The sequence below is a fragment of the Balaenoptera borealis genome, assembly GCF_965194805.1.
Source record: "Balaenoptera borealis genome assembly, chromosome: 2".
NCBI classification, from domain to species: domain Eukaryota; kingdom Metazoa; phylum Chordata; class Mammalia; order Artiodactyla; family Balaenopteridae; genus Balaenoptera; species Balaenoptera borealis.
In genome coordinates, this window is record NC_138867.1 from 8364852 (window position 1) to 8379069 (window position 14218).

The following is a 14218-nucleotide window of genomic DNA, read 5'->3' on the forward strand; positions in this document are numbered from 1 at the left end:
ACCACATTCCCAATTAGAGCTCAAATTCTGTTTGTGCATCTCCACTGCTCTGTGTCCTGGACCCCGTTCATTACAGCGTCATTCATTAGGAGTCAGAGCTTCTGGGGACACAGAGTCCACCATCATTAGTAGTAACTGAAGCTTGGACTCCCAACCTGCTGCATTATGCTGGCCTTTTTCAGTCCAGGCTCAGGCGTCACAGCTGACAAAAGGCCCTTTTTCGGTCGGGCGCCTCAGTAGACAAAAGGCCTCGGTCTATTTACATGAGACAAGCCGAGTGTGGGGCTGTCCCCAGGGGCTGGGTGGCAGTGGCTCACAGCCGCACTGCGCATGCGCTGGGGGGTTAAATCGCCCCAGCCAGTCTGTTTACACAAGGACTCTGCATGTTATGTGGGGGGATGATGGGAAGAGTGCCCCTTTGTCCCCAGAATTACCTGGAAGTTGGGGTTAGGGTTGGGATACGGCAGCCAGGCGGACCGAGAGCTCTCCTGGTACTTGAAGGGCCCGTTAAAGGCCTGCGAGATGGCGCTGAGGTTGAAGACGCACACGGCGGAGGCGGCGATGCTGTTCCTGGGAGCCGAGGAGGAGAAAGGAGAAGGCAGGTCAGAAAGCCCCGCGGAGACCGCTGTCCTCCCACGGGCCCTGGGTGCCAAGGAAGCGCCTTCTCGGGGAAGACTCACCATCAGTCTCCTAAACACCCCAAGGATGAAGCTGAAACAATGAACGGTGTCCCCCTGGGTTTTCTTTATAGGGGAACAAACACTTCACTCTAGGAACAAGGGTATTTAGCAGTTATGACACTCGTAATCCTGCCAGATGAGATGAATTCACCCAGCCACAAGGGGAGTGACAAAGGCTTTTGAGGAGCTGTATGTTATGCCTTCTGAATTCCTGAAGGGAAAAGACTTTCTCCTCCCGTGGATGGACTCCTCATCAGCCTAGCAGGGCTCTCCCCACCTGTTCATCTGCTTACTTTAGCTGGCAGTGGGGCAAGCTGCTGCTGCTGCTTTTTAAAAAAGCCCCAGATAGTTGTGGTTATATGTTATCCTTTAAAAAAAACCAACTAAAAGCATTTTGCAAAAAGTGCCTGTCAGAGACCCTTCATATATATATATGTATATATAATGTATCAATATATATATATGTATTTTTTTAAATTTAAAAAGAATTTTAAATTCAAAGGGTCAGAGAGAAACATTTGACAGAGCACCAATGCAGGACATCTTGAAGCCTTAATTTAGAATTCAAGCTGTGCAGAATTGAAGGCTATAAATGAGAGGCTCTCAGAGTCCCGTGCCCTTTACTAAGTGGAAACAGCAATATTTTTTTGTTGTTAAATAAATCTGCATTGTGAGCTCAGCTATGGTTTTAAAATTTCGTGTTAATGCTTTTAGCCAATAACATGTCTACTTATCCATTTTTTCCCCGCTGAATCAAAGAAAAAGTCAAGAAACTCCAAAATGGAAATATCTACCTTAAACTTGGTTCGTCTGAAAAACACTGACTAGGTAGATGGTAGACACCTTCTAAAGGCTTTACAAACTCCAACTCATTTAAGCTTCATAAGGTAGGGGAAATTCACTGATAGGAAATTGGGACCCAGTGAGGTCAAGACACCTGCCCCAAATCACCCAGCCGCTAAATGGGGGAGTTGGACTGAAACTCCAGGTAGGTTGGTACCAAAAAGGGAAATTTTTGAATTCTTTGTGACACCTCTGTGTGGATGGTAATAAAAAACACCCCCATGGAAAGTTAGAGCCTTGAGAGCAGGGGTGCGTGTTCCCTCTGGAAGCTCCAGCACAGAGAAGAGAGTCTGGCGGGAAGACGCGTACCCCTCACTGCCGGCAAATAAACTCATAAACGATAAATATGAACTTATTCATATTGCTAATTTTACGCTTTTTTAAGAAGATAAGTCAAATTGTGTAAGGAAGAATTAGCTTTTGGACATGCGACTGGACTTCAGCAAGAAGTCGAAGACAGCTCTGCTGGAGCAATAATGGCCAGCCAGACCCACAGGAGGGGGTCTACCTGGGGACCAGGTGACCACGCCTTGGCCCTGGCACAGTGACAGTCGAGGGCGGAGTGTTAATAATACCTCCCTGAGCCCTCTGCCAAGTGCCTGAAAGGGAGCATCTTATTTATCACAGGGAACCTCTAGACCCTGAGACCAGCCTGATCTTACAGATGTAGGAACAAAAGCACAGGGAGGTTACTGAACCCAAGTCACAGACTGAGGGGAAGGAAAGCAGGATTTACACCTGCTTCGCATGGGGCCCGGGGGCTCATGCCTTTGACCCCATTGCTATGCTTCTTCCCAGGAAGGGAAGAAACGTATCGTCTCCCTGTTGGCATCCCATTTCTCAGTTCACTGCGTTCACTCACTCTGAAGGGGTCTGGGCGGGGTCCCTGGTGTCACTCTGGATGTCCCAGGGGCTGCCAGCCTAAGCATCCCTGACAGGTGTTGGTGGACACTTCTTTTGGCCCCCCAGTGAGCTGAGGCCCATCGGTACAGCACTTGTATGCCATGTGCACAACACACACACACACACATGAGCAGGGGTCCAGGTAAGAGTTACATTATCTCAAAGATCAAACTCTCCAGACAACACTGCTTTCATTACGCAGTGACATACGCGTGCCGTGACTTGTGTATAGGAGAAAAAAAGACATCTAATACATTCCAGCATTTCAAAAAGTGCCCAGAGCACACTGGTAAATCAGGAAGGAAAAACTTACAGAGAATAATTTGTCATGATGCTACCATGACATAAGGATAGATCAAAACTTTCTGATTAGCTTTATTTTCCTAATACCAGTCTCAGAAATCACATCACTTTTTGTAACATTTAATTCATACTCAAAATTTCTTTTGGCTGTTAGCCCAGTAAAAGAAGAAAGATTACTTTTAAAGCAACTTGTAAACTTCAAAGGTCAGAGAACAGCAGACTCATTCAGAAGGAGTAGAAAAGCAGGGGAGGAATGATTTCCAGTTACGTACACGTTGGTGGTAAAGATGCCGTAGATCAGATCCAGCTCAGGCAGGAAGAAGGTGCCCTGCAGCTCATTGTAGTAGAAAGGGAGCTCGCCAGGGCGGGAGCAGTTGAGACGGGCCTTCATGAACGTGGTCCACGTGTCCTCCAGCAGGAACCGGCCCCCGATGTCGTTCTTGCAGAGCCGGGCAGCTCGGGAGAACACGGTCTTCCCACAGTCGTGCTCCACGGCATTTTCGCGGAAAAAGAAGTAGGTGAAATTCCCGATGTCATAAGAGGACACGAAGTTTGGTTCTAGAAACAGCAGGAAAGAAGAAAAGTCTCAACCTACTGTACAGCACAGCAAACTCTGCTGGATGTTATGTAATGGGAAAAGAATTTGAAAAAGAATAGATACATGTATATGGAGAACTGAATCACTTTGCTGTACACCTGAAACTAACACATTGTTAATCAACTATGCTCCACTATAAAGTAAGAAGGTAAAAAAAAAAGCAGGAAAGAAGAAAAGTCTCAACCTACTGGATGGCACAGCAAACTCTGCTCAATATTATGTAACAACCTAAATGGGAAAAGAATTTGAAAAAGAATAGATACACATATATGGAGAACTGAATCACTCTGCTGTACACCTGAAACTAACACATTGTTAATCAACTATGCTCCAATATAAAGTAAAAAGGCAAAAAAAAAAAAAAACAGGAAAGAAGAAAAGTCTCAACATCCATGTGCTACTCCTTTGTGTCTTGCTTGCTCGGTATTTCTTCCAAGGAGAACTAATTTTGTGCGGAAACCCACGGTTCTTATAGAAGAAACAGGAGGCCCTAAGAGCAACTTAATGGTCTATGCCACTGGGTAGAACTCGGTACATGAGCTCTAAGTGACAGGAAATTGCCAGCATGATTCCAAACATCACACATAAGCATCCTGAGTTAAGGCAGCACTTAGGTACATAACATTAATACCCCAAAAATGGGCAGCAAAAATTTGCAATACACTTTAAAGCCATAGATAGTACTTCATTTGTATACTCTTACATCATCTTCAGAAACAGTGGGAGATGAACTGATTTACAAAACAGAAACAGACTTACAGACTTGGGGAATGAACTTCTGGTTACCAGTGGGGAGGGATAGATTTGGAGTTTGGGATTGACATGTACACACTGCTATGTTTAAAAGAAAATAAATAAATAAATAAAAGATAAAAAAAGAAAGGAAAAATAAATTAGACACAGTGAGAGATTAGCAACAATAACAATAAAATAGAACAATTATTTCAATATACTATAATAAAGGTTATGTGAATGTGAAAAGAAAAAGAAACAGTGGGAGGAAATGAGATTAAAAACATGAAATGTGATTCAGAATACAGGAGTCTGGTATCATGTTTGTGTAGAAGACACCAAAATTCTTTGATTTTACTTATATACACGAGCATGACTTTGACATAAGTTATGTGCTTTTAGTAAGGACTTTAAAAATGTTTTCCATTTGTGAAAACTGAAACTATAAGGTTAGTGTCCTGAATCAGCTTTAGCAATTCCTGTTACTATGGTGACCATGTAAATGTGATGATCAATTCTTATCTTCTTATTTCCGGGTTTCTGGGGCATCCATTTAAAGGGGGGAAGTGTATTGAGATGGAGTCATTGTCTGGAAGCTTTCTGACCTCATGATTAGATTAAAATTAGGAACTTAGAAATGAAAAAATTATGGCAAACTTTTACTTAATCACCACGCTCATTAGGCATTCAGGAATTTATTATAGATTGTCAACTGAATTTCATACATAGCATTGGAAGTGTTATCTTCACAACTTCCTGTTTGAGTCTATTGATAATAAGGATGATACCCTTTCAGAAACAGGTGTGCCCTAATACTGTTCTTTAATAACCAGGTTTGATTCTTACTCTTCTCTCTATTGCTAAGAGCTTTCCACTCAATTAGCAAGTGTCTTAATTTATGGTGCAATTAGGATAATAGGACAATATCCTTTGGTGTTCAAAATTAATGGAAAGATACACACAACTATATCCACAAGGACATATTTCAGGGACAATTAGTTTTGTAGGACAATTCAACTGGCCTTGTACTATGCCAGATCCAATCAGACTGTACCAACAGACATGCTATTGGCGGGACAACTAAAAATATGTTTGGCTACAAAATGACCCATTAATGTTAAGAGGAAGACCCACCACAGGCTCACCTGAAATGCAGACAGTGATTCAGAGGCTGACAGGGAGGTGGCACTGAGAACCCTGCTATTCTGTTCAGAAAGGCTACAGCCAGTTTTCAGTCAAATTCAACTGAATTTCAATCAATATTTGATGTCATCACAAAATGTTTCAATTTAACTCAACTTCACATTCTAAAAATGTAACAAATATTCTCCATTGTATATGTCATGTACTTTTCTCTTCAGCCCATGGTATTGTTCTTAAGTCATTTTAAGTACATTAAGTAACAGAGAATTTCATAAGAACTGATTTTAATTTATAAACTGTCAAACATAGTGGCTGATCACTTGCTTTAATTTGAAATGGATATTAAAAAAAAAAACCAAAACACCCTGGATTGCATTAACAGGTATGAGATGGAAGTTAGAAATATTTACCGTACAGTACGCTTTAATATCCTGGAAAGACGCTCACAAAAACAGGTTACACACCTCCGGCTTGTGTTTTCGGAAAGTAAAGCAAAGTATTGGGGGATTTTTGAACCTGTGTTCACTATGAGTCTCCCAAAGAGACTTACTCACTGAAGCAGATCCCAAAAGCAAAGGTATGAAACAATTACAAAACTGTATTTAGTTTCTGAAGATAATATTCACATGTATGTCTAATTCTGAAGAGAAGGCTAAATCATATCAGAGCAGGTTCTGAAGCCAGGCTCATATAACCAGACTGCAGTTTGATCCTTGTACTGAAAACAAACAAAAAAACCACCATCATCAACAACAACAAACCTTACCTAAAATGAAGAAAACAAAGAAAGAAGATGCAGGACAGGTGTGTCTAGCTACAGGTCCCAGCACATGTGGACGAGGTATGAGGCAGAGTCCACAAGGTTTATCAAACACCCTCATGACTACCTTCTTCTGCTATTAACTTAGGGACAAACAGCATGAAAACCACATAGTAAAGAGTATCTAGGAAGTCTTGAGTAGGAAGTCGAGGAGCTGAAAAGGTAAAAAGATCTGCCTTGGTTTCTTCCAGCTCAAGGCTTGCCTATAGTTAAAAAACCCTGTTGAGTGGTAAACTCTTGTGTGAGGCTCTGAACTGGGCGGTCCCCCTTCATAAGCTCAGGAAACGCACAGGAATTATAGAGGGAGATACTGTGTTACTCCTCCCATTTCATAGATGAAGACACTAAATCCTGGAGGTTAAGGAACCTGTCCAAGTTCACACAACCAGCAGTGGGGGTTGGGTTATGTCCCGAATCCAGACCGTCTGACCTCACAGCCTATACACGTACCATTATACTACACTGAAGAAAATAATGGACTGCAAGAGGACAATCAGTGGCATTAACAACGCTCAAGAACAGGACTTGGAATTCTGGGCAATGCTTTAAAAACCAAAGTGCTGAGTGGGGTTACTCAGAACCAAGGTGAGGAGGGTTTGGAAACAGACCAGAGGGGAAGACAGATGCCCAGATGAATCTTTACTCTGGAGCTATTAGAGACATCAAGGATGCCACAGAAAGAAGAGCAGCAAGAAGAAGAAGCCAACAATCCAAGGGCTTATTAAAGAAGAATATTGCTGGGAAGTGTTTGCCCCAACTCCAGAGATGACGTGTCCAATGGTGCCCACCAGAGCCCGGGAGTGCCCACCAGGGACCGTGAGAGCCTCTATCTGTGTTCATCATGTTCACTGTCTACCCACGGAACAATCTCACCCAGATATCTCATATGGGAGGAGTACTGAATCATGCCAAGCAGATTAGCCCACGGCTTCCTCTTTCCATGGAGAACCTCCAATGTCTCTCCAAACCACCCCAAACCCACTTTATGATAGGGTGACAAAGAGCCTTTTAGATAGAAATGCTCAACTATATTTTTTCCTGCTGGGAAAACAAGGGAAGAATTTGTGGCTGGTACGTAGTGTATGTGTTTCTCTAACTCACCACATATTACAGGTCATTTTAGTTGGGGAGCTAAACTACATTTGGAAACACATCGTGCAGCCCCACAGTGGTCCTGCAGGAGGATGATGGGCCCTGACTGGGTGACCTGCTGTCACATCAGGAGGCTCCAGACCCTTCTGAAACTCAGCCAGCATCCTATTCCTTTTCCAAAGATAGAAGAAAAGCAGAAATACTTGTTAAATAGACAGCCAAGTAGCTCTTTCATTTATAGATCTAAATCTGGAGGTAGGGGATGTTTGAATCTCACCAGGCAGGATAATAAGATGCATATTGTTTCCATTCCATTGTTTAAGCTCTGTCTCTTGTTAAAATGCAATTCACCATAAGCTAGTATCTGCCACTCCTGAGTGAACTGAACTAGCCATAAATCAGTCAATGGCCTCCTTGTCTACAATGAATGTGAGTGCATGAAAGAGCTCCTTTATTCATTATTATTATTAGAGGTACACAGGAATAGAAGGTGCTGCTAATTCAGAATAAAAACAGACATGAGTATGTGTCAGCTTATTACAAATATATGTGTGGAGAAGCTGGTTTTTTCCTCATGTTTGCAGACATACTGAGTTACAGATTACAGAGTATTCTACAAAATATGTCAGGGTTTAAGAAGAACTGTGTTTCATGATATGAGGACTTTTATTTGGCACACTGACTTACATAATAGCGACCATGCGGATGGGAGTACTGAGTAGGGAAACACAGTATAAATAAACATGAGCAATGAGGAGAGCAAAAGCATCAACGTCTTTGAGAAGATTCTGACCATGTAAAACCAAACACTGAACATCCGGATGGATCCTTCCCCTCTGCCTTCTGTCTAGAGGGGCACCAGGTTCAATGGCCCAATCTGATGATTGACTAGATCACTGAGAGGCTCTTGATATAGAAATATTTGTCTAAATTGATGAAAATGGACATTAAAAGGAAAGGAATTCCAATTTTCCAACTCTATAAAAATCTTACTAGCATCAAAATCTATCAAAATTATTTTGCAATCAAAGGCCACCTGGTGATACACCTGTCAAAGGCAGACTAGAAAATGGTGGAGGTGGAGCCTGTATGGGTTTGACCCCGCCCATCCCAGCTTGAAACCCTGGGCTGGACCACTGACATCTGGAATGTTCCTTTATCCTGTACAACAATTCAACCTAAGGATTAAAGAGACTGGTACAAAGTAGCCTCGCAATAAATGATGGCTATAATTTTTCTTTCATGATTTACTTTTGATTTCCTTTTTAATAATTTATATTTAGTAGAACTTCACATAATGATAATGAGTAATCAAACATGTATCTATTAAAGGTGATCAGAATTCGAGAAACATAAATAAAGCCAGGCTGAGTTTTAAAGTAGCAAGCTATTCCACAAAAAGAAAGGAGTTAATGGAAACAATAATTAGATATGACACACCGTGAGCCAGAGGTTTTCAGTTCCCTAATTTGTTGATGTCGGTTACAACCAAAACCATTTCTGTGCATATTCCTAGATTTCAGGTACTCTCTTTATTGTGAACACTGTTTCCCTCGTCACAGCTACATGAACATGTGCTGCAGAGGGTTCCAAAGTAAAGCTAATTTTATCTAGAGATTTATTAAGAGGGGATAATTAAACCAAAATTAAATTAAGTAAAAAGTGGTTTAAAAGCCATTGATATACTAAAATTCTTTCCTTAAGATTTCTAGGAAAAGAATAGATATATATATAGATAGATAGATAGATAGATACAGATAGATGGATATACATGTTTGTGTGTGTATGTTTTGTGTGTGTGACATACATATGTATAGGATTGAGTTATATGTATATATGGCTCAATACTTCCACCTACTGGCTGTATGAACTTAGTTAAATTACTTAACAACCTACATTCTCAGTTTCCTCCTTTTAGAGTGGTGATAACAATACCCGATATGTAGTATCATTGTGAAAAGTCAAAGGCAATGCATGCCAAGTGCGTACCACTTGGTCGCTAATCATCAAAATATAGGTCACTATTTATTTACATATATAAACTATTATATAAATAATCAATACATAAATTAATAATAAGCATATACAAAAATATATAAATTAATACACATGCATAGGTTGGTAAGCATACCATCAGTATTTACTTAACAGGTTAACTCATTCAGTTTGCATTCTGTATATCAAATTAGGGTCCGTGTTCCTTTCAGCAGCTCTGGAACCAAACACGCCGGAGGGTCTGTGGTAGAGGTGGAGGCTAGCATGCCAGCCGGAGCACCTGCATCACCGGGCACTTCCTTACCACCCACTGTGGGGCTGTCCTACTGTCCTGGGCCCCGGGTATTCCACAACCCATGCCCTCAAGGCCACTTAAGGCAACAAACAAGACACAGACCAATGAGTCATCCCAATGAGGAGGAGGACCATGGGGGCCAGGGCAGCGACGTGAATTCGAGAATCAGAAAGGAGGGGAGCAGGGAAAGGGCAGATGCCAGGTTGGGATGGGGCTCCAGGCCAAGGGCAGGAGAGAGAGCAGCCGGCGAGAGGACACTAAGGGTGGCCAGGAACGGAAGCAAGCTAGTGTTGGCACGGAAGGAATCAACAGGACGGGCGGCAGACGGCTGGGCCAGGCCAGCGATCCAGAGAGGAATCTGGAATTCAAGGGCCACTGGAGAGACACTAAAGAGTTTTAAAGACAAGCTTATGACCCAAATTCCCATGTGTGTGGTGGCAGTGTCAGGTGAAGGTGGGAGTGGCACGTGGCCCAAGCGTGTCCTTAGTGATCACTGACATAGTAACATGAGCTTTGAAGCCCCAGGTCCTTCACTCACTGAGGACCCGGCAGAAAGAAAGCCATTGCTAAACCATCTCGGTAGGACTAGAAACATGGCTCCGGCACACATGATTCCTTCCTTCTTCCGGGGACCATAATCTGTTGAAAGTGTGTTACTCACATAGATTTGCTGGTTCAAGTAGGAGCAACTTGTACCACAGGGACACGTTGCTGTCTCTTCCTAAATGAGAACAGCCACCTGTACATCAGCTTGTAGGCTAGGAGCCCAAACTCTCACCAAGCATTCTCCCTCTCTCAGTGTCAACAGGAGCTCCATTAACTGGCTATTTGTCTACCTGGTCTAGCTCACAGGGCCAGAGACATCCCTCTCTATCCTGCTGGCTCACTCCATTCCAAGCACCAAACCCCTGGCAGCCTTTCCAACCTCCTGTAAGATTCGACTAAATCAAACAGTCCAGGGCTCAATTAGTTATAAGTAATTTCATGACTATGTATTTCTGAACATTTTCAAAGCTGCAACTTTCCATTGACCATGTTTGTTTTTTCTTGATTATATTTTAAATGTATAGGTTCACTTCTTTCAGGAATTAATCATTTAACCTGCAGAACTGTAAAACTTAAGGAGTTTTAAAATTGGAATATTAACTTTAATTCAAAGATCTTAGAGATATTTTAATGCCTATAAAATATTTTTAAAGACTAAGAGGAAAACGTGCAAGATTGAATTGAAAGAAAATACTGGGCTACAACATTGTGCAGTTAGAATAAGTAAACTCGTATGATGGCTTGGTCTTTGTCTCTTGAGCTGATGAGGGCCAGGGAAAGAAAGAAGACAAAAACACAGAGATTATACCATCCAATGTTCAGCAGTGAATGAAAAAATGTGAGAAGGCATTGACTGAGGGAAAACAAGAAGTTTAATTGAATAATATGGAGACAAATTTAATGAAACACAGAGAACTGAGTATCTTATAAACAGGATGACAATATGATTTATGATCCAAACTGGAAATCTTTTGAGAGGGGAAAGGAGTAATGTTAATAATCATGCCAGGTGTCAGGAGTGATCCAGGACTGTCACCAGGAAACAGCTATGATGTCTAGACAATGAACATCAAAACATTTTCGTGAGTGGTTATATAAGTACTAGTCAATTTCTATATAGCATATTGTGTTCTCTATAACGGGGCATATCTTCTTTGTGAGGATCTTTTTTTTTTTTACGCAGGTTTCCATACGTCTTAGTGTATATAGTTGGTGCCTCTGGCCTCATAACATCTTGATGGGGGAAGGAAGGGTGGGATTTATCCATTCTCTATTTTTTTAATAAATTTATTTATTTAATTTATTTATTTTTGGCTGCATTGGGTCTTCATTGATACACGTGGGCTTTCTCTAGTTGTGGCGAGCTGGGGTTACTCTTCACTGCGGTGCACAGGCCTCTCATTGCGGTGGCTTCTCCTGTTGCAGAGCATGGGCTCTAGGCATGTGGGCCTCAGTAGTTGTGGCGCGTGGGCTCAGTAGTTGTGGCTCATGGGCTCTAGAGCACAGGCTCAGTAGCTGTGGCACATGGGCTTAGTTGCTCCGTGGCATGTGGGATCTTCCCGGACCAGGGCTCGAACCCGCATCCCCTGCACTGGCAGGTGGATTCTTAACCACTGTGCCACCAGGGAAGCCCCATCCATTCTCTTTTGAAATGTGTAAATTGGAAGTCCAAATTGCAACTGAGCAGGACCCTTCCCAGGACAAACGCCCCACCCCCGCTGTCCTCTGCCTGCCTCTTGTCTGTAAAATAAGAAATTTGGCCAAAGAATAAATTTAATCAGAGAAATGGGAAAATACAGAAGCAAAGGAAAACAGTCAAGCAAGACAAAATAATAATCGTTTAGCCATTAAACAAAGTCAAGGACCTTTAGTTCCTCCTCAAGGGCTATAGATACTATTCTGAGCCATGTCCTTAGAGCTGTTTTGCAGATACTGAAATCCCCACCAGGTGGAAGAAATTAACTGTACGCTGCCCACAAGCATGGAGACCCCAGACTGGGTGGAACCAGAAGGTCAGTGATGTTGACTCCTGGCTACCTCACCACTGCTCAATCTGAAAAAGATCCACGAGTTGATCATGTACCCCGCAACTCTCTCCTCAGCACGTGGCCCCTTCCTCCTTTCCCTGTTTAATCTTTGAGCAAGACCTGGGGAGTGGAAGTTGGTTCCTGGGGACATGAGTCCACCTTCTCCCCAGAATGGCTGGCTTCCTCAATAAAGCCATCTTTCCCTTTACCTAACACTTGTCTCTCAGTATTGGATTCTTGAGGGACATGCAGCCGAACCTGAGTTTGGTGACAAAATGACTTATTGGCAAGTATAGAGCCTTCATCACAAGACTAAAGGGATTCTGTGGCTGCTCAGCTTTCAGGAACTCAGCACTCAATGACCAGGACAGAACACAACACTATTTTCAAAGAGCACCACAAGAATTGATTCCCTCCTGTCACCTACCAGATGTTTGTGTCCATAAAGGGCTGTGTTAAATAACCCCACAGGCGCTTCTTCTTTGGGTTTAATAACCCCAGCTCATTCTGTCTCCTTTTGCAAGCTTTCACCAATCAAGAAGCACCGGCCACTATTTCCAAAGTCCCTGTATCCCGCTTCCATGGCAACTTGTGCATAAAAATGTGGACATCAGGAGAGAGACGGAGGCAGCTTATGGTGGCGGTATTTCCTAAGATGTTGACTAAACAAAGGGGAGGCCAGGAGCCCACAGAGGGGGAAGGATCTGTCTTCAAATCCTAGCTCGTGCATGCTTCAGCATGTGGCCCTGGTTCAGATAACACGTACATGGAGTGTCCCATCCACCTGGTAAGTTGTGAAGAGCCACTGTGACTCCCCCTTGCACCTGGAGTAACAACTGGATGTACCAGAGACTCCAGCAGGTGCACAGACAGGCAAATGGTATGCAGGGAGGCCATTTATTTAAACTCTTTTCTGACCCTATAAAGATCATCAGACTTGGTTTACAACACTCTTTCCAAAGGGTGTTTACATCCGTCCCGCACAAGAGAGACAATCTGCCCAAAGCCCTCTGATAGGCTTGATCAAGCCTGAAAATTAGAAAAGGGCAGCTCGTCATGCTGGGTCTCATGTCACACAACTTTGCTCCCATGCTCTAAGTCCACGTGTCATCACCCTAACAAGTTGAAACTTCACGAGTCAGCTGTCAGCTGTTAGCCTTTCAGCTGCGGTACTGAACAGAGCCCACTGTTCACAAGGACGCCCCTCTGCAAGCATCTCCCCAGGTGCTGTCTGGTAAAGTACAAAACTAGGCTGCTGACTCCACAATCGTGATTTTTGTTCTGGGTTTTACCTAGCTTCTTCTCCTTGATAAACACTTCAGATTTCCTAAACAAGTATACTTCATTCCCAGGCCCCACTTGTCTTTATTTTGCTCGTCTGGGAACTCTGCCTGCATTTATGAATTTCCTGCTTTAGCAAATCTTGTCTGTCCAGGGAGAGCCTGGTGCAGACTGTTCACACCTTCAGGGACTGCACTGTGTAGACTGCCAAAAGTGATCTCACTGTCCCCAGGATGGAGCCCAACAGGGTCACCCCAGCCTGGCTGTGTCTGGACCCCCAAGAAGTGGTGTCTGCCCCCAGGGAGAAGCAGGGGAGCTCCACAAAGCACCTGTCTTCATGATAAGCAGAAACTATTTTTCCTTGAGTTAAGCACAGGATTTTTCTCCCTCCAAGTAAGTTATCTTTAATCACTAGAAGGTTAATCATTGTATTTTAAAGACCTCAAAGAGTCTATTTAATGCCTGGGTATCATCAATAGAGTTATTTCAAACCAGGAGAATTTGAGATTGTCACAGGCAGAGTTTTCTTAACTGGAAACATAATAGCTCATTAAAAATGATACAATGGATTTCAAGTGTGTTTTCCTCCAGGGCGAGGTCAAGGCTGGGATCTCAGAGAATGGGAGGAAGCAGCAGAGTTCGTGGAGAAAACCCAGGAGAGAGACAAACGCTGCCTCCAGGGAAGGAACATAAGCAGGTCACCACCTGCCAGTGAGATTAGGCCCCCCAAGATGTCCATGCTGAAAGCTCACTGATAGATTCCTTTTTCCAAGTTCCTACCGAGGTTTTAGCCCATGTGCAAGCAAGCAGTTCCCCCAGAACCCACAAACTCAATTTGTACAATGTTAATTTGGAGATGTATATTTTTTTCCCCTTTTCATGGGTTGACTGTTTCCCCGATTTGATTGCCAGTTTCTTGAAGGCAAGTTTTACAGCTTCTCTATTTTAAGCATAGACCGT

At 43.0% G+C, this 14218-nt stretch overlaps 1 protein-coding gene across 7 annotated transcripts in view; it reads right to left on the bottom strand.

Moving 5' to 3' along the window:
* The window catches only part of SEMA5A (semaphorin 5A), a 506976-nt gene that overhangs the window by 165725 nt on the left and 327033 nt on the right, over positions 1–14218 (bottom strand). For all 7 annotated transcript variants that reach the window (XM_082382606.1, XM_082382605.1, XM_082382601.1 and 4 more), the window contains 2 exons: positions 3002–3287; positions 435–570 (listed from right to left, as the gene is read on the bottom strand). In XM_082382606.1, the coding sequence (XP_082238732.1) occupies positions 435–570; positions 3002–3287 (422 nt within the window). The remainder of the gene's footprint in view (positions 1–434; positions 571–3001; positions 3288–14218) is intronic.